The sequence below is a fragment of the Salvelinus sp. IW2-2015 genome, linkage group LG16, assembly GCF_002910315.2.
Source record: "Salvelinus sp. IW2-2015 linkage group LG16, ASM291031v2, whole genome shotgun sequence".
Lineage (NCBI taxonomy): Eukaryota > Metazoa > Chordata > Actinopteri > Salmoniformes > Salmonidae > Salvelinus > Salvelinus sp. IW2-2015.
The window spans coordinates 29,083,139-29,108,984 of NC_036856.1; the positions used below are offsets into that span (position 1 = coordinate 29,083,139).

At 41.9% G+C, this 25,846-nt stretch overlaps 2 protein-coding genes across 2 annotated transcripts in view; both read right to left on the reverse strand.

The window, feature by feature from the left end:
• The window catches only part of LOC139028911 (fibril-forming collagen alpha chain-like), a 55,780-nt gene extending 46,918 nt beyond the window's left edge, over positions 1-8,862 (reverse strand). Inside the window, exons 1-3 of the mRNA XM_070447420.1 lie at positions 8,771-8,862; positions 4,466-4,611; positions 4,237-4,356 (exon numbers count right to left, since the gene is read on the reverse strand). Of these exons, the coding sequence (XP_070303521.1) occupies positions 4,237-4,356; positions 4,466-4,611; positions 8,771-8,862 (358 nt within the window). The remainder of the gene's footprint in view (positions 1-4,236; positions 4,357-4,465; positions 4,612-8,770) is intronic.
• Positions 5,578-25,846, reverse strand: part of LOC111976166 (transforming growth factor beta receptor type 3-like) — a 163,733-nt gene continuing 143,464 nt past the window's right edge. Inside the window, exons 14-17 of the mRNA XM_024004930.2 lie at positions 23,029-23,158; positions 19,140-19,190; positions 18,796-18,903; positions 5,578-12,410 (exon numbers count right to left, since the gene is read on the reverse strand). Coding sequence (XP_023860698.1) covers positions 12,289-12,410; positions 18,796-18,903; positions 19,140-19,190; positions 23,029-23,158 — 411 coding nt within the window. The 3' untranslated portion in view covers positions 5,578-12,288. The remainder of the gene's footprint in view (positions 12,411-18,795; positions 18,904-19,139; positions 19,191-23,028; positions 23,159-25,846) is intronic.

A 25,846-nucleotide genomic window follows, 5' to 3' on the forward strand; every position in this document is an offset into this window, starting at 1 on the left:
GGGGCTGGTTTTCTTTTTGTAATCCGTGATTGACTGTAGACCCTGCCACATACCTCTTGTGTCTGAGCTGTTGAATTGCGACTCGATTTTGTCTCTGTACTGGGACTTAGCCTGTTTGATTGCCTTGCGGAGAGAATAGCTACACTGTTTGTATTCGGTCATGCTTCCGGTCACCTTGCCCTGGTTAAAAGCAGTGGTTCGCGCTCAGTGACAAGGCAGACGTTTTGAAACAATTACTGCTTCGCATACAAGCCAGTGAATTATATGCRTTACAGCTGGATGAGTCAACAGACATGGCAGGCCTGGCACAGCTCCTGGTACATATCCGTTACATTTATGGGGGGTCAGTTAAGGAAGACATCCTCTTCTGGAAACCAGGACAACATGAGATAATATTTTTAAAGTACTGGACAGCTTTGTGACATCAAATGGACTTTGGCGAAAATGCCATGACAGGGAGACATAGTGGAGTGGTAACGTGCGTGCAAGCAGTTGCTCTCGACGCCACTTGGGTACACTGCAGCATCCACCGAGAGGCTCTTGCTGCCAATGGAATGCCTGACAGCCTGAAATACGTTTTAGACACTACAGTGAAAATGGTTAACTTTGTTTAAGCAAGTCCCCTGAACTCTCGTGTATTTTCTGCATTATTCAATGATATGGGCAGCGACCATGTAATGTTTTTACAACATACAGAAGTGCGCTGTTTATCAAGGGGCAAAGTATTGACACGTTTTTTTGAATTGAGAGACGAGCTTAGTTTTCTTTACTGACCATAAATTTCACTTGTGTGACCGCTTGCATGATGGCTAGTTTCTCACACGACTGGCCTATCTGGGTGATGTTTTTTCTCACCTGAATGATCTGAGTCTAGGATTGCAGGGACTCTCCGCAACTATATTCAATGTGCGGGACAAATTTGAGGCTATGATTAAGAAGTTGGAGCGCTTTTCTGTCTCCAATAACAAGGACAACACACAGGTCTTTCCATCATTGTATGATTTTTGTGTGCAAATGAACTCAAGCTTATGGACAATGTCAAATGTGATATAGCGAAGCACCTGAGTGAGCTGGGTGCGCAACTACGCAGTTCCTCTCCCGAAACGCACGACACAAACAACTGGATTTGTTATCCCTTTCATGCCCTGCCTCCAGTCCACTTACCGATATCTGAACAAGAGCCTCATCGTAATTGCAACAAGTGGTTCTGTGAAAATTGAATTTAAATCAGAAGAAACTGCCAGATTTCTGGATAGGGCTGCGCTCAGAGTTTCTTGCCTTGGCAGATCACGCTGTTAAGACACTGATAACCTTTGCAACCACGTACCTATGTGAGAGTGGATTCTCAGCCCTCCCTAGCATGACAACTAAATACAGACACAGACTGTGTGTGGAAAATTATTTAAGACAGACTCTCTCCAATACAGCCCAACATTGTAGAGTTATGTGCATCCTTTCAAGCACACCCTTCTCATTACCCTGTGGTGAGTTATTCACCATTTTTGATGAACAAATAAGGTTTTATATGTAAGATGGCTAAATAAAAGGAAAATTATTGATTATTATTATATCATTATTTATGCCCTGGACCTATAAGAACTCTTTGTCACTTCCCACGAGCCAGGTTGTGACAAAAACTCACTCATTCTTATGTTTAATAAATGTATCGTAGACTTACAATGATGGCAAAAAACAACATTTGAGAGTGCACTGACCCTGGTGCTAGAGGGGGTACGTAACTGGAAGTTGAACGGGTATAACAAGTTTGGGAACCACTGCACTAGAGAAAGCAACCTTTCACAGAGAACTCACAATATAGCTCAAACAAAAAAGGAAAAATGTGTCTGGCACCATCACAGAACAAGACATTGAATAAGAACAGTGTTCAGAGAGTATGAATACAACTAAACCTGTAATATGACATCTGAAAATGTGAGGAACAGACAATACAGAAAAACCTTTCTTTTGATTCATGTAAAATACAATGAAGTACTATGTTGTACTACCATTCCATTGTGTTTATAACAATTCAGTCTTGCTTACTTACAGTGCATTCGTATAGTATTCAGACCCCTTCCCTTATTCCACATTTTGCTATGTTACAGCCTTATTGTAAATTTGATTAAATAAAAACATTTCCTCATCAATCTACACACAATACTCCATATTGACAAAGCAAAAAGTATTTTTTTCTTGCAAATCAATAAAAAAACGAAAACAGAAATACCTTATCTACATAATTATTCAGAACCTTTGCTATGAAACTCAAAATTGAGTTCAGGTGCATCCTGTTTCCATTGATCATGGTTGAGATGTTTCTACAACTTGATTGGAGTCCACCTGTGGAAAATTCAATTGATTGGACATGATTTGGAAAGGCACACACCTGTCTATATAAAGGTCCCACCGTTGACAGTGCAAAAACCAAGCCATGAGGTCAAAGTAATTGTCCGTAGAGCTCCGAGACAGGATTGTGTCAAGGCAGAAATTTGGGGAAGGGTACCAAAACATTTCTGCAGCATTGAAGGTCCCCAAGAACACAGTGGCCTCCATCAATCTTAAATGGAAGAAGTTTGGAACCTTCAAGACCCTTCCTAGAGCTGGCCGCCCAGCCAAACTGAGCAATCGGGGGAGAAAGGCCTTGGTCAGGGAGGTGACCAAGAGCCCAATGGTCACTTTGACAGAGCACCAGAGTTTCTCTGTGGAGATGGGAGAACCTTCCAGAAGGACAACCATCTCTGCAGCACTCCACCAATGAGGACTTTATTATAGAGTGGCCAGATGGAAGCCACTCCTCAGTAAAAGGCACAAGACAGCCCGCTRGGAGTTTGCCAGAAAGCACCTAAAGGACTCAGACCATGAGAAACAAAATTCTCTGGTCTGATGAAACCAAGATTGAACTCTTTGGAATGAATGCCAAGCGTCACATCTGGAGGAAACCTGGCACCATCCCTACGGTGAAGCATGGTGGTGGCAGCATCATGCTGTGGGGATGTTTTTCAGCGGCAGGGACTGGGAGACCAGTCAGGATCGAGGCAAAGATGAACGGAACAAAGTACAGAGAGATCCTTGATGAAAACCTGCTACAGAGYGCTCAGGACCTCGGACTGGGGCAAAGGTTTGCCTTCTAACAGGACAATGACCCTAAGCAAACAGCCAAGACAATGCAGGAGTGGCTTTGGGACAAGTCTCTGAATGTCATTGAGTGACCCAGCCAGAGCCCGGACTTGAACCCAATCAAAAATCTCTGGAGAGACCTGGAAATAGCTGTGCAGCAACGCTCTCCATCTTGAGAGGATCTTCAGAGAAGAATGGGGAAACTCCCCAAATACAGGTGTACCAAGCTTGTAGCGTCATACCCAAGAAGATTCAAGGCTGTAATCACTGCCAAAGGAGCTTCAAGAAAGTACTGAGTAAAGTGTCTGAATACTTATGTAAATGTGTCACGGCCGTCGTCGGAAGGAGACCAAGGTGCAGCGTGGTCAGCGTACATTTTATTTTTATTAGAATGTCGCCAACAAAACAAAGAAACCACGTGAAGCTTAACAGGGCATTAGTGCCACTAACAAAGATAACTTCCCACAACCAAAGATGGGAAAAAGGGCTACCTAAGTATGGTTCCCAATCAGAGACAACAATAGACAGCTGTCCCTGATTGAGAACCATACCYGGCCAAAACATAGAAACACAAAATCATAGAAGACAAAACATAGAATGCCCACCCCAAATCACACCCTGACCAAACCAAATAGAGACATAAAAAGGCTCTAAGGTCAGGGCGTGACAGTACCCGCCCCCAAAGGTGCGGACTCCGGGCCGCAAAACCTGAACCTATAGGGGAGGGTCTGGGTGGGCATCTATCTGCGGTGGCGGCTCAGGTGCGGGACGCAGACCCCACTCCACCACTGGCTCACCCCACTTTGGTGGCACCTCTGGTGCGGGGACCCTCATCACCAAACCCCGGACTGGGGACCCTCGCTGCGGGCCCCGGACTGGGCACCCTCGCTGCGGGCCCCGGACAGGAGAACGTCGCTGGAGGCTCCGGACTGGAGGACGTCGCTGGAGGCTCCGGACTGGAGAACGTCGCTGGAGGCTCCGGACTGGAGGCAGTCGCTGGAGGCTCCGGACTGGAGGCTGTTGTGGGAGGCTTCGTGCCATGACTCCTCACTGGAGGCTTCGTGCCATGGATCATCACTGGAGGCTTCTTGCCATGGATCATCACTGGAGGCTTCTTGCCATGGATCATCACTGGAGGCTTCTTGCCATGGATCATCACTGGAGGCTTCKTGCCATGGATCATCACWGGMGKCTTCKTGCCATGGATCATYACTGGAGGCTTCTTGCCATGGATCATCACTGGAGTGAGGAGACGTATGGGCAGTCTGGTACGTGGAGCTGCCACAGGGCTCACCAGGCTGGGGAGACATACAGGAGGCCTGGTTCTGGCAGCAGGCACAGGACTCACCAGGCTGGGGACACATACTGGAGGCTTGGTTCTTGGCGCTGGCACCGGATACACTRRGCCRTGGAGGCGCACTGGAGGTCTCGAGCGCAGAGCTGGCACTACCCGTTCTGGCTGGAAGCCCACTTCCACCCGGGAAATGCGGGACGCTGGTACAGAGCACACAGGCCTGTGAATGYTCATTCGAGACACCGTGCGTATCACCCCATAACAYGGTGCCTGACCAGTCACATGCTCCCCACGGTAAGCACGGGGAGTTGGCTCAGGTCTAAACTCCGACTCCACCAATCTCCCCGTGTGCCACCCCCCCACAAAAAAAAAATATTTTGGGAGCTGCCTCTCGGGCTTCCGTGACCGGGTCTTGTCCCCTGCCATTCTCTCCTCCCCGGTCCAGCTCGTCCTCCAGGTTGGCGCACGCTGCTTGGTCCTTTTGTGGTGTGTAGTTCTGTCATGGCCGTCGTCGGAAGGAGACCAAGGTGCATTTATTAGAATGTCGCCAACAAAACAAGAAAACAAAGAAACGACCGTGAAGCTTAACAGGGCATTAGTGCCACTAACAAAGATAACTTCCCACAACCAAAGGAGGGAAAAGGGGCTACCTAAGTATAGTTCCCAATCAGAGACAGCGATAGACAGCTGTCCCTGATTGAGAACCATACCCGGCCAAAACATAGAAACACAAAATCATAGAAAACAAAACATAGAATGCCACCCCAAATCACACCCTGACCAAACCAAATAGAGACATAAAAAGGCTCTCTAAGGTCAGGGCGTGACAAAATGTGATATTTAAATCATTTATTTCTTTTTAAATGTTTTTGCTTTGTCATTATGGGGTATTGTGTGTAGATTGATGAGGGGGAAAAAAATATTTTGTCCATTTTAGAATAAGGTTCTAACATAACAAAATGTGGAAAAGGTCAAGAGGTCTGAATACTTTCCGAAGTCACTGTATGTTATCAATAATGTCACAATTGTATTTATTTTTAAGATAYGGGTATACAATATATTACTTTTGTAAAGCTATATGGTATCTAATTGTCTCTATGTTTACATAGGAAAAACTCTGTATAAACAGTATCATTTTAAGGTAGTCAATTGAACCAACTTCAACATTAAGTGAGAGATTTTTCTTTAATTAACACATCACATATGAATAAAATTGCTAATATTTTTACATCATTTATAGAAACAGAAATACATAAAGTAATATATGCACATTTGCAAAAAAATAGAAAGAACACAAAACAAAAAATTCACAGTACTCAAAGAGTCAACAATAGATTGGCTCTAGGTAAATACTTTAAAATATATATTTATACTCTGTTTACCTCTGCGGAGACATATATACATGTTAACATACAACTAAGACTCAAAGCTTTGATATAACATACCTTCTCTATCAGGATCTGCAGCAAGCAACACTTAAAATACATTACACATAAGTAGGGTCTAATGTCAATTTTCCTAATGTATTGGGTTTTCTATTTCTCTTCCAAACATGTTTTCCTTCCAAAAAACATCCCTTTCCTCCTATTAAAAAAAACATGTACTTCTATTCAAACCCCCCAAACACAAAAAGTAAAGACACACCAAAGAACATTCATGGATTCTATGACGGTGAGACTCTTTTGGCTTTGCATTACTTTGCATTAGCTTTGCATGGCACATGATATTACAACTGAAGCAACACAATACAACTCAACACAGTTGTTTGTCACTCACAATGAATGTACTCATTGCTAACATGCATTATATACAGTACATCTAAGTGCCCATATGTCTATATACACAGAGAGAAACAATAAATGTTTTACTTGAGATCACAAATAATCAGGATGAGTTCATTAATAAGTAGTAGAATGTTTGTACACCATTAGGATTCCAGGATGGAGCCAGTATATGGCAATGTTTAAGGTCCAGTGCAGCTGTTTCTATCTCAATATCAAATAATTTCTGGGTAACAGTTAAGTACCTTACTGTGATTGTTTTAACGTAAAATGGCCAAAAAGAAACAAAAATAGCTTCTTAGCAAAGAGCAATTTCTCAACCAATCATTTTGACTGTCTGGGAGTGGTCTGAGTTGAGAGGGAAAAACTGAAAACTAGCTGTTATTGGCTGAGAGGTTTGGAACTCTTTCTTATTGGTCTATTAACTAATTTACTGCCTGGGGATGTCACCAGGCAGGACAAAACTCCATCCCACCAAAACAGGCTGAAATTTCAGGCGGTCTTTTCAAACAGTTCTTACACTAAAAGGGCATTATCATCATTTTCACAATTTCACAGTATTGTTCCAACCTCATAGTGTGGAAATATATATAAACACAGGACAATCACGTTTTTGACTGCACTGGGCCTTTAACTATTTCATTTTGATGCAAGAGCTCTGGTGAGTAAGATTGGCAATATATTTATTACATATAGAAAATACACTTGATCATCTGGGTCAAATCTACTGCATAATAAGCCAATGACTATTTTGGCTTATATTTTCATAACACAATCTCAACCATATCAGGTTCACAAAAGATACACATTTTGGTATGAAATTGTGTACAATATTATTATGTACAATCAGAATACAAACAGCCGAAGTTCTAGTGGTGTCGGACCCAGATAGAAAGGCACATTGTTTTGAGTTTTAAATGTAATGCCCAATTACTGTGCCCCAAGTTCACTTTTAACGATACTGTATATTTATGATCCAACACTGCAGCATTTTAGTTTCCTCACAGTGGATACAAACATTATAATATATTTGGGAATACTGGCCAAATGTAGCCACTTAACAATGTCTTATTGAACAACATGATATTTAGAATGCTTCTAATGCACCAACCTTGCACATTATATTTTGACTTTCGCCTTATAACATTTTAGATCATTTACAATATTCACAAAAATATACATAGCTTTACAATACTATTTGTATATAGTAAAAGAGAACCCATAATGCCTAATGCCAAGCTGTGTAACACCAATCAAATGTGAGACTAAGGATTACAAAGCATACATCACTCAATATCAACAAAAACACCATTGATACTTAATTAACAATTTTGTAACAACAGTAAGTTTAGACAGATGAGTTTCCAAAGTGCTACTATAACCGATAGCATGCAAAACTAGCTGGCTTACAAACAGGGTTATCATCAAGTGATTGTTCACATTACTTTTGTCTTTAACATTTGTCTTGGCATCTAGCTATCTATATATTTACACCTCTGCTTGGTTATTAAGTCCCTTCACATTCCAAGTGATTAATAGCACATGATGGGATGCTTCACTGTATCTGGTTTTGCTCTCCGATTCAACTGGTTGATTTGACCATCTCCTATCTACTGTAAATAGCATGAGGATAGGAGGTAGCATCTCTATACTGAACAAAAATATAAATGCAACATGTAAAGTGTTGGTCCCATGTTTCATGAACTGAAATAAAAGATCCCAGAAATGTTCAGTCACAAAAAGCTTATTTCTCTCAAATGTTGTGCAAAAATGCGTTTATCCCTGTTAGTGAGCATGTATTATTTGCCAAGATAATCCATCCATCTGACAGCTGTGGCATATCAAGAAGCTGATTAAGCTGCATGATCATTACACAGGTGCACCTTGTGCTGGGGACAATAAAAGGCCACTAAAATGGGCAGTTTTTTCACACAACACAATGCCACAGATGTGTCAAGTTTTAAGGGAGCGTGCAATTGGCATGCTCACTGCAGGAATGTCCACCAGAGCTGTTGCCAGATCATTTCATGTTCATTTCTCTACCATAAGCCACCTCCAACATCGTTAGAGAATTTGGCAATACGTCCAACCGGCCTCACAGCCGCAGACCACATGTAACCACGCCAACCCATGACCTCCACATCAGGCTTCTTCACCTGCGGGATCGTCTGAGACCAGCCACTTGGACAGCTGAGGAAACTGTTGGTTTGCACAACCAAAGAACTTTGGCACAAACTGTCAGAAGCTGTCTGAGGGAAGCTCATCTGCGTGATCATCATCCTCACCAGGGTCTTGACCTGACTGCACTTCGGCGTCGTAACTGACATCAGTGGGCAAATGCTCACCTTCAATGGCCACTGGCATGCTGGAGGTATGTGCTCTTCACGGATTATTCCCGGTTTCAATTGTATCGGGCAGATGGCAGACAGCATGTATGGCGTCGTGTGGGCAAGCGGTTTGCTGACGTCAACGCTGTGAACAGAGTGCTCCATGGTGGTGGTGAGGTTGTGGTATGGGCAGGCATAAGTTACRGACAACAAAACACAATTGGATTTTAACGATGSCAATTTGAATGCACAGAGATCGCGTGACGAGATCCTGAGGCCCATTGTCGTGCCATCTATCCATCCCCATCACCTCATGTTGCAGCATGATGATGCACGGCCCCATGTCGCAAGGATCTGTACAAAAATCCTGGAAGCTGAAAATGTCCCAGTTCTTCCATGGACTGCATACTCAAAAGACATGTCACCCACTGAACATGTTTGGGATGCTCTGGATCAACGTGTACGACAGCGTGTTTCAGTTCCTGCCAATATCCAGCAACTTCGCACAGCACAGGAGTGGGACAACATTTCATAGGCCACAATCAACAGCCTGATAAACTCTATGCGAGGAGATGCGTCGCACTGCATGAGGCAAATGGTGGTCTCACCAGATACTGACTGGTTTTGTGATATATTTTTTTAAGGTATCTGTTTCCAACAGATGCATATCTGTATTCCCAGTCATGTGAAATCCATAGACTACTGCCTAATGCATTTATTTAAATTGACTGATTTCCTTATATGAACTGTAACTCAGTAAAATCTTTGAAATTGTTGCATGTTGCATTTATATTTTTGTTCAGTGTACATATAATGTGGATAGGAGATAACAGGCAGTCCATTTGACAGTCATGTTGTTCATTTGACTAGTCCTGCTAACACTCACAGATGTTGTTTGCAGACAGGCAGCTTTACTGTCTCCATTGCTATTGGTGTACACTAGCTTGTTTACAGCATAAACTAGACCATTTCCGGTCCAAAGAAAATGATCTGATGTGGTTGCAGAAAAAAGCAGCATTTGTATAAAAATAAATAAAAGGCTGGTATTTCACTAACAGTTATTTTTTGCCCGTAGCTACAGTTCTAGTGCTCTATAGATGTGAGGCCTTGTTGCCGTTCTGGGTATTAGAGGGTCGTTCCACGAAATGAGTKCCATTTGCATCCCTTTGATATTTTAAGTAGAAATTATACACCAATATAGAATTGTAAAAGCCTGTTATATTTAATGAACTGCCCTTTAATATAGACCACATGCAGAATTCAATAAATAAGCTTTTTAGTTTGAATAAAACAACTAAAATGAATAAAGATTAGCATTTTGACATGTCCCTCTGTCAACTCGTGTCACTTCTAGGAAGATTTTAACCAACTTAACCCCAACATTTCTCTAACTTTTCACCATCATTGTAAAGCCCTAGTTATTTTRTTGCTTTGATAAACTCATTTCTACAGATTATTATATATTTCAGGTGATTAAGGATTCATATACAGTACCAGTCAAAAGTTTGGACACACCTACTCATTCAATGTTTTTTATTTATTTTTACTATTTTCTACATTGTAGAACAATAGTGAAGACATCAAAACTGAGAAATAACACATATGGAATCATGTTGTAACCAAAAAAGTGTTAAACACTTCGGTACAACTAATCCCAAACCATCTCAACTGGGTTGAGGTCGTATGATTGTGGAGGCCAGGTCATCTCATGCAGCACTCCATCAATCTCTTTCTTGGTCAAATAGCCCTCACACAGCCTGGAGGTGTGCTGGGTCAGTGTCCTGTTGAAAAACGAATGATAGTCCCACTAACCGCAAACCAGATGGAATGGAGTATCGCTGCAGAATGCTGTGGTAGCCATGCTGGTTAAGTTTGCCTTCAATTCTAAATAAATCATTGACAGTTTAACCAGCAAAGCATCCTCACACCATCACCCTTCCTCCCCAATGCTTCCTGGTGGGAACTACACAAGTGGAGATCATCCGTTCACCTACTCTGCATCTCACAAAGACATGGCGATTGGAACCAAAAATWAAAAATTGGGACTCCTCAGATTAAAAGACAGATTTCCACCAGTTTAATGTCCATTGCTCGTGTTTCTTGGCCCAAGAAAGTCTCTTATTCTTATTTGTGTCCTTTAGTAGTGGTTTCTTTGTAGCAATTTGACCAAGAAGGCCTGATTCATGCAGTCTCCACTGAACAATTGATGTTGAGATGTGTCTGTTACTTCTGTCTGTTACTAGCATTTATTTGGGCTGCAATTTCTGAGGCTGGTAACTCTAATGAACGTATCCTCTGCAGCAGGGTAACTCTGGGTCTTCATTTCCTGTGGCGGCCCTCAAGAGAGCCAGTTTCATAATAGCGCTTGATGATTTTTGCAACTGCACTTGAAGAAACTTTCAAAGTTCTTGAGATTTTCCGCATTGTCTTTCCGCAAAGACTGACTTTTGTCTTTCTCTTTGCTTTTTTGAACTGTTCTTGCCATAATATGGACTTGGTCTTTTACCAAATAGGGCTATCTTCTGTACCTTGTCACAACACAACTGATTGTCTCAAACACATTAAGAAGGAAAGAAATTCCACAAATTAACAAGGCACACCTGTTAATTGAAGCTGGTTGAGAGAATGCCAAAAACTGCCATCAAGGCAAAACTGCAAAACCGCCATCAAGGTAAAGAGTGGCTACTTTGAAGAACCTCAAATATAAAAATACATTTTTATTTGTTTAACACTTTTTTGGTTACTGCATGATTCCATGAGTTTTATTTCAAAGTTTTGATGTCTTCACTAGTATTCTACAATGTAGAAAATAGTCAAAATAAAGAAAAATCCTTGAATGAGTAGGTGTGTCAAAACTTTTGACTGGTACTGTACGTCTGTCCCTCATTTTATGGTCAACCCTGTTACGTGAACTCAACTCTCGTAGTAATATGGTAAAACTATTCCTTTTAAAATATTTTTTTCAAAAGAAACATTGAACATCTAATAACCAAATCATAGTGAAAAACAGGTGASCTGGTTCTACTCCTTTTGGATATTTTTGGTGTTTTGTGGTGGAAAACTAAGCGGGTCGAGCATAACACGTCAATCCTGTTATAGATAGATAGATAGAGAGTCTAGAAATGTTTTGACAATTTCAATATTTTGTATTCAATTGTCACTCCCTGTTGCACACAACAAGCTTCCATTCCCCCTTGTCAAGGAAGGGAATTTATGCCTAATTTAAGATGAAATCGTCAACCCTTTACTAATGTACTAATATTTKTWATTTTATTTAACCTCTTGAGATTAGAAAATGTGTGTTTTATGATGTTGAACATGTGCTCTTTATGACAGAATGTTAAAATGAGGTGAAATCAACGTTTTTTTGGACCAAGTTACACTTCTCAAAAGGCACCGAATTGGTGGAACAACCCTAGTACTGTTTCGCTCTCAGACCAGTCCTTGTAGTACAGCATTTCTGTCACACAGCCTTAATGACTTGTGTTGAAATAAATTGAATTAACCAGGGACATTAACGGGTGTTATTGTTTTTTAGTATTTTACAAAATCCTTTTTTTATCCTTTTATTCTTATTTTCTTCTTTAATAAATCATCCTTCTTCTTTGTTTTCACAAAGCATCCCAAAATAATTCCTTTCATCCAGAGGGGAAACAAGTGTCAACAAACCCAGTTCCCTGTGACCCGTGTAGCCCTTCCTGTRGCCCTGTAGGGGGGTAGGGGGCTCCCCGTCGGGCTCCTTTCCAATGGCCTTGGCCTGGCCTCTGGGCTATGCTGTACTGCTGCTTGAACAGGGCGTGCTTTGTGTGCTGCCAATACTGTGGGCCGCACTGCTGTTCTCTGAGGGTGGGGGTTGGGGCTTCAGGGGCTGCTGTCGCCCAGCTGTATCACCTGGATAGGGAGGTGAGGGGGAGAGGGGGAGAGGGAGGGAAGTGAGAGAGAAGGAGAGGGGTGGGGGAGAAAGGGAGAGAGAAAGACAGACAGAGAAGGGGAGAGACACGCAGGAGGGGGCGAGAAGAAAAAATTCAGAAGTGAGTGAGGGAGGGGGAGAGAGCGAGGGAGGGAGGGGAGAGAATGAAAAAGACAGAGAGATTAGGTTTAATGAAATACATCACAATAATATGATTTTAGATACGCTGTTTTGTACCACTGCCTTTTATTCAAGGTGTCTTATTATCTGGAGGCCAATGGCTCAATCTGGTAACAGACTGATGTATAAATGAAAATCGTCAGTTCTCCAAGTGCTGCTGCTTGTCCCATGTGGTGACCACCACTTCACTGCCATTTGTTAAGTGAATGTAACAGTCGCTTAACACACAAGGACTCAACTCCTTTGAGTCAGCTAATCAAAACACCTGATCAAGCACAGTGTCTCAAATGGAAAGACCTGAACTGAGGCTTCTCAATCCAACTCTTCACTTTCTGTTATCTGCAAGCAATTCGCATAGCTTTAGCAGAATAAACATGAGACAGAGGCCTTTTGCTTGGACCTCAAACCACTGACTTGTTTATTGTTCTGTGTTCAAATGAGCATTCCAGTTTGTAGATTCCTGGGCTCCAGAGCTGGAGACAGAAAGTTAGGGGGCAAATAAAAATGCTTCAATCTGTTTGGAAAGCTTGTCTGACAAAGAACTGAAGGCATCTGAAAAAATCACTGTGTTTGTTTTACATATCTGGCACACTGTGCTTCTGGTATTAAAATGCACTCCATATGTTGTTTGTTTGCAATCTGAGGTCCTGCATAGCTGAGTGAGGACCATAGAGGAATATACATAGAGAGAGACTGGACAAATGGGGTCTGTGATTGTGTCCCAAATGGCACCGTATTTCCTATATACTGCACTACTTTTGACCAGAGCCCTACAGGCTTTGGTGAAAAGTCGTACACTATATAGGGAATACGGTGCCATTTGGGACACAGACGGTGCCTACCATATTGATCTCTGTTGGTTTCTGGAGTGGTTCTGTGTTTGTGTATTACTGTCATTTACTTTTGTGTGTGTGTTGCGTGGCTCTGGGCCCACAGCCCTCCTGGCTCCCTCTTTCAGGCCCCTCGTCTCTCTCTCTGCTCTAATGTTTGCCAGAGCAGCGCTGTCAAAGAGCTCAAGCTAAACACAGTCCATATACTCACAGAACACTGCATGGGTTGTCAAACACAAAAGGCCTCAGCTCACTTTAACTCTCCTTTGTGTCCATTCTCTATCTCTAAAAAAACTTCAATTACAAAGTCAGTTTACCTCCTGGTAGGAATCTAAGGGGCGAAATCCTAAATTTAATTTAGTCGTGCATTGAAATCTATGGGAGACCAAGTGAAAATTTGACGTAAACAGAAGTTAGAATTCACCCCTAAAAGCATACTTGGCTTTCCACCATACTGTCAGCGAGTTTGACCAAACAAATCTATAATCTCATGATAGATCCGGCCGACCAGATAGGTACTGTAGGTCAGGCCTGCCGGATAGCTAGGTCTGGCCAGCCAGACACAAATGGGCTATATAATTTTATTTTATTTAATGTTGTTGTAAACCATCTGGCCTGAATGAGAAACTTTGCGAATGGTGACATCACGTGTCATTGAAATGAAGCAACAGTGTATTGACCCTGTTCCGGCGCCCGGGTAACTCCCACTTCTTGTCTCCAGTGGCAACCCCCTTTAACCTCTGGTGTGAGCTATCACAATGCAGGCAGCGAGATCACAGCCAATCTTCCATAACAGCATCCTTCCTCCAAAGCTGTGTCCCAAAATAGCACCCTATTCCATATTTAGTGCATTACTTTTCACCAGGGCCCATAGAGCTCTGGTCAAAAGTAGTGCACTATATAGGGAATAGCGTGCCATTCTGGACGCAAGCCACATTCCTAATGTGGCATATTGTAAAATAGAGGGATACTAGGGATAGTATTTATCACGTCCTGTATACACAGGATACATTACCGGACTGAAGACATAGCTTTAATAAATAACTTCCTGATATCTGTTTCCGGTTACATTAAAATATCTCTTATTTTTATTAAATAAATGTCACTTCCCTGTGGCTGCAAACACAAGGTAATGATAAAGAATACTTCAGAGTACCCTACCGGTTTTAATTGTGACCTTCTATACCAGTCATGGGGAATATCAAAGTATGAGCTAGCTGTCCTATCTGCAGAGCCTGATAGGGGAAACCATATTGCACACTGGTACCTGATTAGAATGTGTACTCATGTCTAGTCTGTTGAAAGGTTCAGTTTTGAGCCATCAGGTGGATGCTTCAGCCATCTTGGAGTTTCTTTTTAGGATTTGGCCAAGACCACAGACCAAGGAGCAAACTTTATGGGCTTGTTTTGTGAGTGGGTGAGTGTAGATGAGTGTGGGGTGAGTATGGTTTTGGCTTTTAATGTGAACAAACCTCTAACATTGTCCTTCACCTCCTGAGGGAATAAGTGAGGGTACATGTTTCATCATTCACTGGTTTTAGAATTATTCAGCTGTGGATATTTTAAGTTGTTTTTGAGAAAATATAAATTCTTGGGGTATTCTTGCCTATGTTTCCATGTAGGGATATGTTGGTGGTACAAGTCAATAGTTTCCAAGACTACATCAGAATAGAATAGGGATGCCTCCCAAATAGTACCCTATTCCCTATCCAAGACAACATCAGAATATAATAGGGATACGTCCCAAATAGTACCCTATTCCCTATTTAGTGCACTGCTTTTGACCAGAGCCCTATGTGCCCTTTTTTTTTTTTTTCACCTTTATTTAACTAGGCAAGTCAGTTAAGACAAATTCTTATTTACAATGATGGCCTACACCGGCCAAACCCAGACGACGCTGGGCGCCGCACTATGGGACTCCCAATCACAGCCGGATGTGATGCAGCCTGGTATCAAACCAGGGACTGCAGTGAATCCTCTTGCACTGAGATGCAGTACCTTAGACCACTGCGCCACTCAGGAGCCCTCATCAAAAGTAGTGCACTATATAGGGAATAGGGAGCTATATGGGACACAAGTCTAGGCCTCTCAGGCTATTATCCTCCAACAGAGGAACCACTAGCTATAACATCAATATTAGAACCACATTCCTGCAGTGTTTTTTATCACAACTTCTAAAAGGGCTTAACTCTCCTCATCTTTTCATAATTACATTCTTTACACCTGTTTCCCTAAAGAAGTTCAACTCTTGACCTCAACAATATTTTGGGCCATAGGGGAATATAAAGGCTTGTGTTTATAATGGCGGGTCTCTCTAGGAAACTCATAAAAATCTTATGAATGACGTTTTAAAGGGGTGCCAGTATAAACAGAGGGACAAAGATAAAAGTAAAAAAGTATGTATTTGGACTGGTTAACTGAAATGCACATTAGTGGAGTTTGCTGCACTTTTCTGAGATTTCCACATTTCAGTGAGGTTGAAATTTGCCGTCCTACTGCTTCTAAGTTATAAGTGACACACATTTTAGTAATGACATTACCTAGATTAGATCAACGTTATTAGAACCCCCTCATGCTGTAAATGAAAGGTTTCACAGTGTTTCACTGAGAACACATCAGATCGATGAAGAGGGGGGCCAACAGTGTAGTAAGCAGATAAGACGGCCAGTGGCCAAACAGGCAGAACACAGACAGGCCTTTGGTGCTATCTGTGCTGTGGTCCTCTAAACCTTAGGGCAATGATCACACTTAGAACACCCTGATCTTGTTTATGAAGGATTTCATGTTTTCTCTGAGGACACATGAAGGATAGATGACAGGGGGTCAACTCAACAGCATAGCAGCCAGGCAGAACACAGACAGGCCTGTTCTGTTCTACAGTACGTGCTGTTAGAGGTCCTCTCCAGACCTCAGTGACCTCCAGGCTTCCTCCCAAAGGTCAGGGGTCACCAGCCTGGGGATGCTGGTGTGGAAAGTCTTGACTTGGCATCTAATGGACAGATTGTGTCTGTCTTCCTGTGAGCCAAACGGCGAGTGCCCCACAAAATGGACAGGGGGAATTCCAGCCAGCCCCCTCTTTATGTCCGAGCTGAGGCCATTGTGTCTGAGAATACAACAACCCGCAGGACCCGAGACCCATTCAAAGGCAGGAAAGAGAAGAGCCGCTTAAGCTGACAAACAGGATATATTTACAGTAGAGGAGTCAATATGTTATTGCCAGGGCTGTAGCCAGGGTCTGAGTTTTAGTCGGGTTGGGGGATCCAATAAATGTAAAGAAAGTTAAAGCTATATAACATTCTATAAAATGTAAAAAATCTCAAATGCTATTTGGATAACAGAATAAACAAGCAAAATTACCTTAGCCATTACCACATTGGTTGCTGTAGGTTCATTCACCTCAGTTGATCTACTAAAACATAGCCTATTAGCTATACAATTAGMCGCTACACATTACCTCCCATTAACTCAGCACCGCAATTAAAAACTATAATTTAATCTGTACAAAGGGATCTGTTAGCAGAAAATGTATGTTATTAACAAAAGTTAAAGTAAGCTTTACATAACTTTCTTGGTGATTGCAGTTTTACAGCTAATTTCCTGCAATTATACACATTTTGACATGCAGTACCAGTCAAAAGTTTGGACACACCTACTCATTCCAGGGATTTTCTTTATTTTTTACTATTTTCTACATTGTAGAATAATAGTGAAGACATCAAAACTGAGAAATAACACATATGGAATCATGTTGTAACCCAAAAAAGTGTTAAACAAATCAAAATCTGTTTTATATTTGATATTCTCCAAAGTAGCCACCCTTTTCATTGATGACAGCTTTGCACACTCGTCATTGTCTTAACCAGCTTCATGAGGTAGTCTCCTGGAATGCATTTCAATTAACAGGTGTGCCTTGTTAAGTTAATTTGTGGAATTTATTTCCTTCTTAATGCGTTTGAGTCAATCAGTTGTGTTGTGAAAAGTTAGGGGTGGTATACAGAAGATAGCCCTATTTGGTAAAAGACCAAGTCCATATTATGGCAAGAACAGCTCAAATAAGCAAAGCGAAACGACAGTCCATCAAAGGCAGAATTCCTCTGTCCAGTGTCTGTGTTCTTTTGCCCATCTTAATCTTTTATTTTTATTGGCAAGTCTAAGATATGGCTTTTTCTGGTGAGACTGGTGTTTTGTGGGTACTATTTAATGAATCTTCCAGTTGAGGACTTGTGAGGCGTCTGTTTCTCAAACTAGACACTCTAATGTACTTGTCCTCTTGCTCAGTTGTGCACCGCGGCCTCCCACTCCTCTTTCTATTTTGGTTAGAGCCAGTTTGCGCTGTTCTGTGAAGGGAGTAGTACACAGCGTTGTACGAGATCTTCAGTTTCTTGGCAATTTCTCGCAAGGAATAGCCTTCATTTCTCAGAACAAAAATAGACGGACGAGTTTCAGAAAAAAGTACTTTTTCTGGCAATTTTGAGCCTGTAATCGAACCAACAAATGCTGATGCTCCAGATACTCAACTAGTCTAAAGAAGGCCAGTTTTATTGCTTCTTTAATCAGAACAGTTTCCAGCTGTGCTAACATAATTGCAACAGGGTTTTCTAATGATCAATTAGCCTTTTAAAATTATAAACTTTGATTAGCTAACACAACGTGCCATTGGAACACAGAACTGATGGTTGCTGATAATTGGTCTCTGAGTGCCTATGAAGATATTCCATAATTTATTTTTGTCAGTTTCCAGCTACAATAGCCATTTACAACATTAACAATGTCTACACTGTATTTCTGATCAATTTGATGTTATTTTAATGGACAAAAAATTAGCTTTTCTTTCAAAAACAAGGACATTTCTAAGTGACCCCAAACTTTGAACGCTAGTATATATAATATATATATATATACACACATCTATTTGAAAAAATTGCAGAGGATATGACCTCGTTGTTCTCATATGTAGCTACGGCCCTGGGTATTGTTTACTCGCCTCTATCAGCGATAGGATGTTTTCTGATTATAAAACAGCATTCTGGCACTGTGTAGTTAAGACATTCTTTAGAAGCAMTTATCAGTGCAGAGAGGTTACCATCAAGATGAAACCTTCAGTCTTACATGAGGCCCAACAGGTAGGATCTCATGCAGCAGCAGATAAAGGGACAGTACCCAGATGTTTAAGTTCCAACGAGCGTCTACGTTCCAAACAAGCATACCACTAATGAATGTTCCAATGTCCATACTATCATACCACTTGGAATGAAGCAATGCATTGAGGATACATTCTAAGTAGTATACACGTGGGGATGTAACTGTATGAGATTTTTCTGTGTCTCAAGTAAAGGGACAGGTCAGAGAGATGTACCTGTATGAGAGTAGATGAACCACAGGGCTCCGGTCAACAGGGCACCGATCACAAATGCAGCGAAGGCGATCCCAACCACGGTTGGCGTGTCCAACACATACAAGATGGCTGAGAGAGAGAGAACGAGGTAGATTGTTATTCAATGACTTGACAACATGACAACACCTTGGTTTGAACGCGAGGTAGCGACARCATGTATTTTTCTCTGGTCGTGACAGCATGAAAACAAGTTATATGCAAATGACATAACTCAATCTGGACAACAAGTATTATGTCAAAGTGGCCTAAGATCCTGAGATATAAAAACCATTGGTTAAGAATTTCCTAGTCAATGACTGACTTACTTTCCCCTAGGGGGTCAGCAGGGTCGTGTGATGTCGTGAGGGTGGGATGAACTGAAACATAAAACACAGACTGGTGTTAACATAGAACAACAATTGAACAACATTACATTTGTAGATGCATGAAAAAACCACATCACAACTATGTGTTGAAGTGTCAAGAACACTTGCTGTGACGTAAAATGACAGCACTTATAAATCAAAGCTGAGCAACCCAATGAACCTAACTACTGTGGGATAACCAGGTCTTGACAATGGTCCCCTATGTGCCCTGGGCAAAAGTAGTGCACTACAAAGGGAACAGAGTGCAGAGATGAACTTGTTGACTCCTAACATTTCTGCTTATTCCTTCATTTGAGGTCATCTGGACAGCTTAAAAAAWAWATATATACTTCTAAACAAACCATACAATAGTGCTTGTTGTGTCAAGGCGAACTCAAGAGCAGGTTTGTTCCGTGTCCAAGCTATTCCGGGAGAGAACACCTTTGAGTTTTCATTCCATCATGACGGACGATGATAGAACCATCAGAGGATAGTTGGATTTCACATGGGACCCCCCTCCTTTTATCCCTCCCTCCCCTCCAAACCACCCAGTGACTGTCCTGCTCCATCTCAATCCTTCCCCTCCATCCCAACCTCCTGTCATCCCTCCCTCCCACTGCTCCACCTCTCCAGTCTTATCTGTTCCTTTGGCTCGTTATGAAGAAAATGCAAAGCTGACCCGTCAACAATCAGAGACGCCCAACGAGTTCCAGGTCAGAGGAGAGGATAGAGGAGCCAAAGRAGTTGAGGCCAACAAAACTAGCACACCGTGGAAATTTGTTTTACAGTACAGTTGTAGCTGTACAGTACAGTCGTATGAAAAGACTGTAGCAGAAGATCTTTCCAAGCCTGGTCAGACTATGAYTGGGAAGTTCCACCTCTGGGTTGCAGTTGGGGTTTTTGGCCGGCTGAGTTTGGGTCACAGCTCTGAGGTTCTGTGTAAGGGTCCCTGCCCTGTTCCCATCTAGCCTCGCCTGCCCATGTGCTCTAACAAAGATGGTTGAGTCAGCTATCCCTGGGTCTTCCCCCCAGACCAACTTTCCTACTAGCACATCTGCCAATAGTATGAAAGAGACCCTAAGGTTCAACCATTCTCCATGTAAGAAGCAAAGCTTTGTTCTTCATACTTATTCAGTTTTCTTAAAGATCTCAGCTGTGCTAAGTGAGTGACTGAGTGACTGAGTTACTGAGTGACTGAGTGAGAGAGAAAGAGAGAGAGGGAGAAAAAGAGAGAGAAAGAGGAAACTAAAGGCAAGTCGACGTTCTCATCTCCGTATGCTCTAGACACAGTCGACCCTGAACCGATAGCACCTCAATAGAGTCAACGTCATTTTTCGCACAGAGTTTGCTGTTCACATAATAGAACAGAAGAACAGTCCTTTAGTGGCATGGTGCCTTGTTTATCTTAACATCTGACCCTTGACCCCTAATCCAAATCCCCAAAGTGTGTAGAAATGACTAATGGAGTCCATGTGAGATCCTTGACATTTGAGGCCTTTACTCAGATAAACCATATGCCAGTTGACTTGGTTGCACAATTTACAGGCAGTCAGTCAGATAACAGGAATTCAGTCAGAAAATGTTATGTGTTGTATAATTACTGTACTGTAAACAAGTCCACTTCAAAAGAAAAGCATAGGGAGATACGCAACAGGGGATTCAAAATGGTGGTGCTCTGACGAAGTTGGTTGTTGACTGTAAGCTTAGCACATTATAACTCGCATCTGAAGCTTAGCACTGAACCTGCATCTGATTCAAGTGTGCAGAGACTTCTTTTGATAGCTCAACATTCTTACCAGTACTCAACATTACTACTGTCCCTTCTGTTAGCTTTACTTACAGTTCACAGTTCAGTAAAAAGGGTGACAATTTATTTATGCTGTGAGGCAGTATATCTAACTTTGATGGCTGAGCTTTGAGGCTGTTGTGCAACAAACTACCTACAAACGTCCCTCTTTGATTTGGAGATCAAGCTGAACTCATTGGATACTGTCCAGTACGGGACTCCGGTTGCTTGAAAATACTGCTTGTTGTCTTTGCCATCTCAGCATAAGAGATGCCTTTGTATTAAAAGCATGGTATCTGAGCCCAGCTGTATTTTTTTCCATTAGGCTTTATGTGCTTACTTAATATCCCTTTGCCACGGGAAACAAATCCACAACCCTGCCTGGCATAAGTACTGGTATTGGCAGGAACACAACACACCACTGCCAAGGTTGGCTTGGTTACAGTAGGCTAGGTTTGGCATATACTGCATACTCAGAGCCCACTTGGGTGATTACTCCATCCTTATGGGTCTCTGATCATCAATAGCTAAAAGCAGCTGAGGTTGTTGAGGTTCTTTATTTCCAAACATCATCAATGAAAGATATATCCCTCGATTACAACATCTCAGTCAGAGCCTAATATTCAGACCCGCAGAGGAGTGGTGCTCACAGTCAAATCAAGTGGCACCCTATTCCCTTAGGGCTCTGGTCAAAAGTAGTGCACTATATAGGGAATAGGGTGCCAATTCTGATGTAGCCTGAGTCTGTACCCAATGTTTAGGCCCTGGGGTCAACATAGGTTGACCTCCTTTGTCAACATAGGTCAAATCAAGTGTAGTAAACACTCCTCAGGCCCCCACTACTGTTTGCCATGCTTCATTTACTCTGGGCACAATGCCAGCCCTTAGTGATTAATACAGTATGATTAGACATGAAAGACAAGTACTGTGTCCTAAATTGCAGCCTATTCCCTTTATAGTGCACTACTTTTACCATGGCCCATAGGGAATATGGTGCCATTTGGGACGCAAACTTGTGGGTCAATAGGGGTTTACTCATCACACCCACCGACAACAGTCCACTTGTTGATGTAATCCCCCCATATGGGGATGCTGATTAGAATGTGAAAACAGTCCCATCTAGATCATAATGAGTATAATGAGATGTAGGACACCCCCGGGCTTCTGTGGTCCTGGGGCCTCTCCAGTCTGCCCCACCCACTCTCTGATCACACACACACACACAATCCCAGCCCTCTGAGCCCCAGAGAAGAGAACAACTGACTGACTGAATAAGTGATTTGCTAATGCAGCGATGAGGGGGCCTCAAGCTCTGGATATTCTCCCAAACCATAGCAAGAAGACCACTTCTCCCTCCTTTCTTTACCGGGAAGGGGAGGCCACAGARAAGCTTCTAAGTGAAAACAACTGGAGCTCTCTGCTGGATGGATGTGGATGACTCGTCTTTTTCCACTCCTTTCGCAAAGTACTGCTTGGTAGAACTGTGATAGAACATGGCTGGGGCCTCATCTGGGGCAGCAAGCCACCCATACCCCAGCTATGCTCGACTGCTCCAATCAACCTCTCACACACACACACAAGCTAATAAACTCCAGATGCAGGGGGATGGAAGGATGCRCTCTGCAATGTGTCTCCTCTCTTTCTGCAGAACTGAGGTTCATTTTGGGACGTCCTTTCTGCCACCCAGACTGTTCTCTGATTTACTCTCTTTGTCTTCCTGTCCTTCTTCAATGACCTCAAACCAGTTCTATCTCTTTACATGTGTCTTAGTTAAGCAGGCTGCGCATACAGGATGTCTCAGTTAGACGAGTCTCTCTCCACAGACATTCATATAAATGTTAGCCAGCCAGCACAAGACTTCCAGTACGTCTCGTGAGACTACAGTAAGATTAGACTGTCTCTGATGTATAGGGAGGGAGGGAAGAAGGGAAGGAGGGAAAGATGGAATGAGTACTTTGAAGTAGTTCTTACATGCCATCCTCATATATTTTGGATAAGCTGGTTCATCATAGAGATTACATTGGATATGAGGACTGTACAGTAGGATAGCGTTAGTCCACTCACCAGGTTCCTCCTCCTCTGYGTCATGTTCATCCACCACCACTAGGGTCTTGGTAGAAGTCCTGGTGTTCATCATCATGGCTAGGATGATCTCTCCGTTGACAGACGTACAAGCCTCGTCCGGTTGGATACACTGCATGGAGAGAAACACAATCACAATGAGACCACTGAGAGATCCAAGATAATTCATTCATACACCATGTGAAAAAATTTCATACAGTATATTACTTTCATTAATGTTTAATGAATTTCATTAATTTCATAACACATGGAGTTTCCTATTAAAAGAAACTGTTTTTCGTATGATTTGCTTATCAGCCATGAGACTGTTACATGCTTTTCATTCATATGACAAAAGCAGTTTATAAGACCAATCAATAATCAAATCTCTACACCTTTACCCAAGACCAAGCATGCCTTTTGATCTTTGACCACACATATCATTTTCCAAGAAATCATACCTAGTCAAAACTCATGTTCCTTCCCCTGATCCCTATCCTAACCATAATGTAAATAATCAGCTGCAGCGCTGCTCTGGCGTGAGTCAGCATAGAGACCCAGCCTGACTGACAGGACATTTTAATGTAAAATACCCTCTGAGACCCAAATAGAGGGCGGCTGGGTGAGCACTAAGCAGAAAGAACTGCTTGGAAAAGGTTATGAAAGTGGAATGACTTAGCAGAGATGGAGGGAGAGAGAGAGAGAACGAGAGAAAAAGAGGGGAGTGAAAAAAGGAGAGAGAGAGAGATACAGAGAGAAAGAAAGCACGTGAGAGAGAGAACAGTGAGGAACAAACACCATTGTAAATACAACCTATATTTATGTTTATTTATGTTCCCTTTTGTACTTTAACTATTTGCACATCATTACAACACTGTATAAAGACATATTTATTATTTTGGAACTTTTGTGAGTGTAATGTTTACTGTACATTTTTATTGTTTATTTCACTTTTGTTTATTGTTTATTTCACTTGCTTTGGCAATGTTAACATATGTTTGCCAATAAAGCCCCTTAAATTGAAGCAAATTGAATTGAGAGAGACAGGACTAAATGCAAGAGAGAATGCGTGTGAGAGAGAGGGAGAGACAGAGAAAGAGAGAGAGAGAGCGAGAAAGAGAGAGAGGGGGACTAAAGGCAAGAGAGAGAGAGGGGGATTCTGGTACGGTGAGGAGAGGGGAAAGTGAAAATGACACTTGACTTGTTGGCTTGTTTTGGGTCTACAGATGGTTACTTAGGAAATCTGAAGTGGATGTATGCTTCCTGCTCTGGTTCAGAATGGATTGAGACTGACAGATGGTGCAGCAGGCCTAGCTCGTGCCAAGTCTGCAAACTGGAGCACAGACCTTCTGAATGGCTGGACTGCCCRGTCACACTGTAAACTTAACTTACACAGAGTACTCTTCAACCTACCATGAAATGTATGAATCATTGCATAGACCACAGATTCAGGTCATGCCAGTTAAGTCTGGGTTACTGCATGTAAGGCTTTGAAAGAGGTAGATGCTCCAGTATGTACCACTGGCAATGTAGTAGTTTGGTCTAGCAGTGGCACAGCCAGGCTCTGGACTACACATGCCCCGTGAAAGACCAGGGTCTTTAATAAAAAATGTAAAGCTGAAATGTCAATAAGTTTTCAACCCCTTTGTTATGGCAAGCCTAAATAGGTTCAGGAGTAAAATATGCTTAACAAGTCACATAATAAGTTGCACTCACTCTGTGTGCAATAATAGTGTTTAACATGATTAACAAAGACCAGACAGGGTTTTCCAGTGCCTCGCAAAGAAGGACACCTATTTGTAGATGGGTCATTTTTTTTAAAAATAAAGCAGACTTTGAATATCCCTTTGAGCATGGTGAAGTTATTAATTGTACTTTGGATGGTACACCCAGTCACTACAAAGATACAGGTGTCCTTCTTAACTCAGTTGTTGGAGAGGAAGGACACTGCTCAGGGATTTCACCATGAGGCCAATGGTGACTTTTAAACAGTTACAGAGTTTAATTGCTGTGATAGGAGAAAACTGAGGATGGATCAACAACATTGTAGTTTATCCACAATACTAACCTAAATGACAGGGTGAAATGAAGGAAGCCTGAACAGAATACAATTATTACAAAACATGCATCCCGTTTGCAATAAGGCACTGAAGTAAAAAATATTTGTTTTTTTCCACATACTCAGTATTCATATCCCAAAAGAAAGAAATGATCTCACTACAATACATTACGATAGAAAGTTATCAAAAATAGATAAGATCTTGCTATCATGGAAAGGAAAATACTTGTCTATTTGTTGAAAAATCACCCTGATGTCATAATGACTAATTCTTTAGTCATATTCCATGTCACCTATTTGCTTATGRTCTAGCCTACACCTAGCAACCAGTTTTTCTAATGATATAAGCCAAAAATATTACATTTGATTTGGAACGGCAAGCCAGACAAAAATTAAACGGGCCGATTTATGGCGATGAATCCGGAGGGCAGAAATGATTAAATATTAAAGAATTAGACCTCTCACTAAAGACTTCAGTCATACAAAAGTTATACTTAAATTCAAACTGGTTCCTATAGTAGATTAGAAAGAATGTCTCATCCCATGTTCAAGAATGGCCTTTTTCCGTTTATTCAGATTATAACCTCTCACTTTAATGTCTACATATCTTACATTACTCATATCTCATGTATATACTCTATTGAGACCGAATCACTGGCCACTTTAATAAATGGATCACTGGTCACGTTAAACAATGCCACTTTAAATAATGCCACTTTAATAATGTTTAGATATCTTACATTACTCATATCACATGTATAT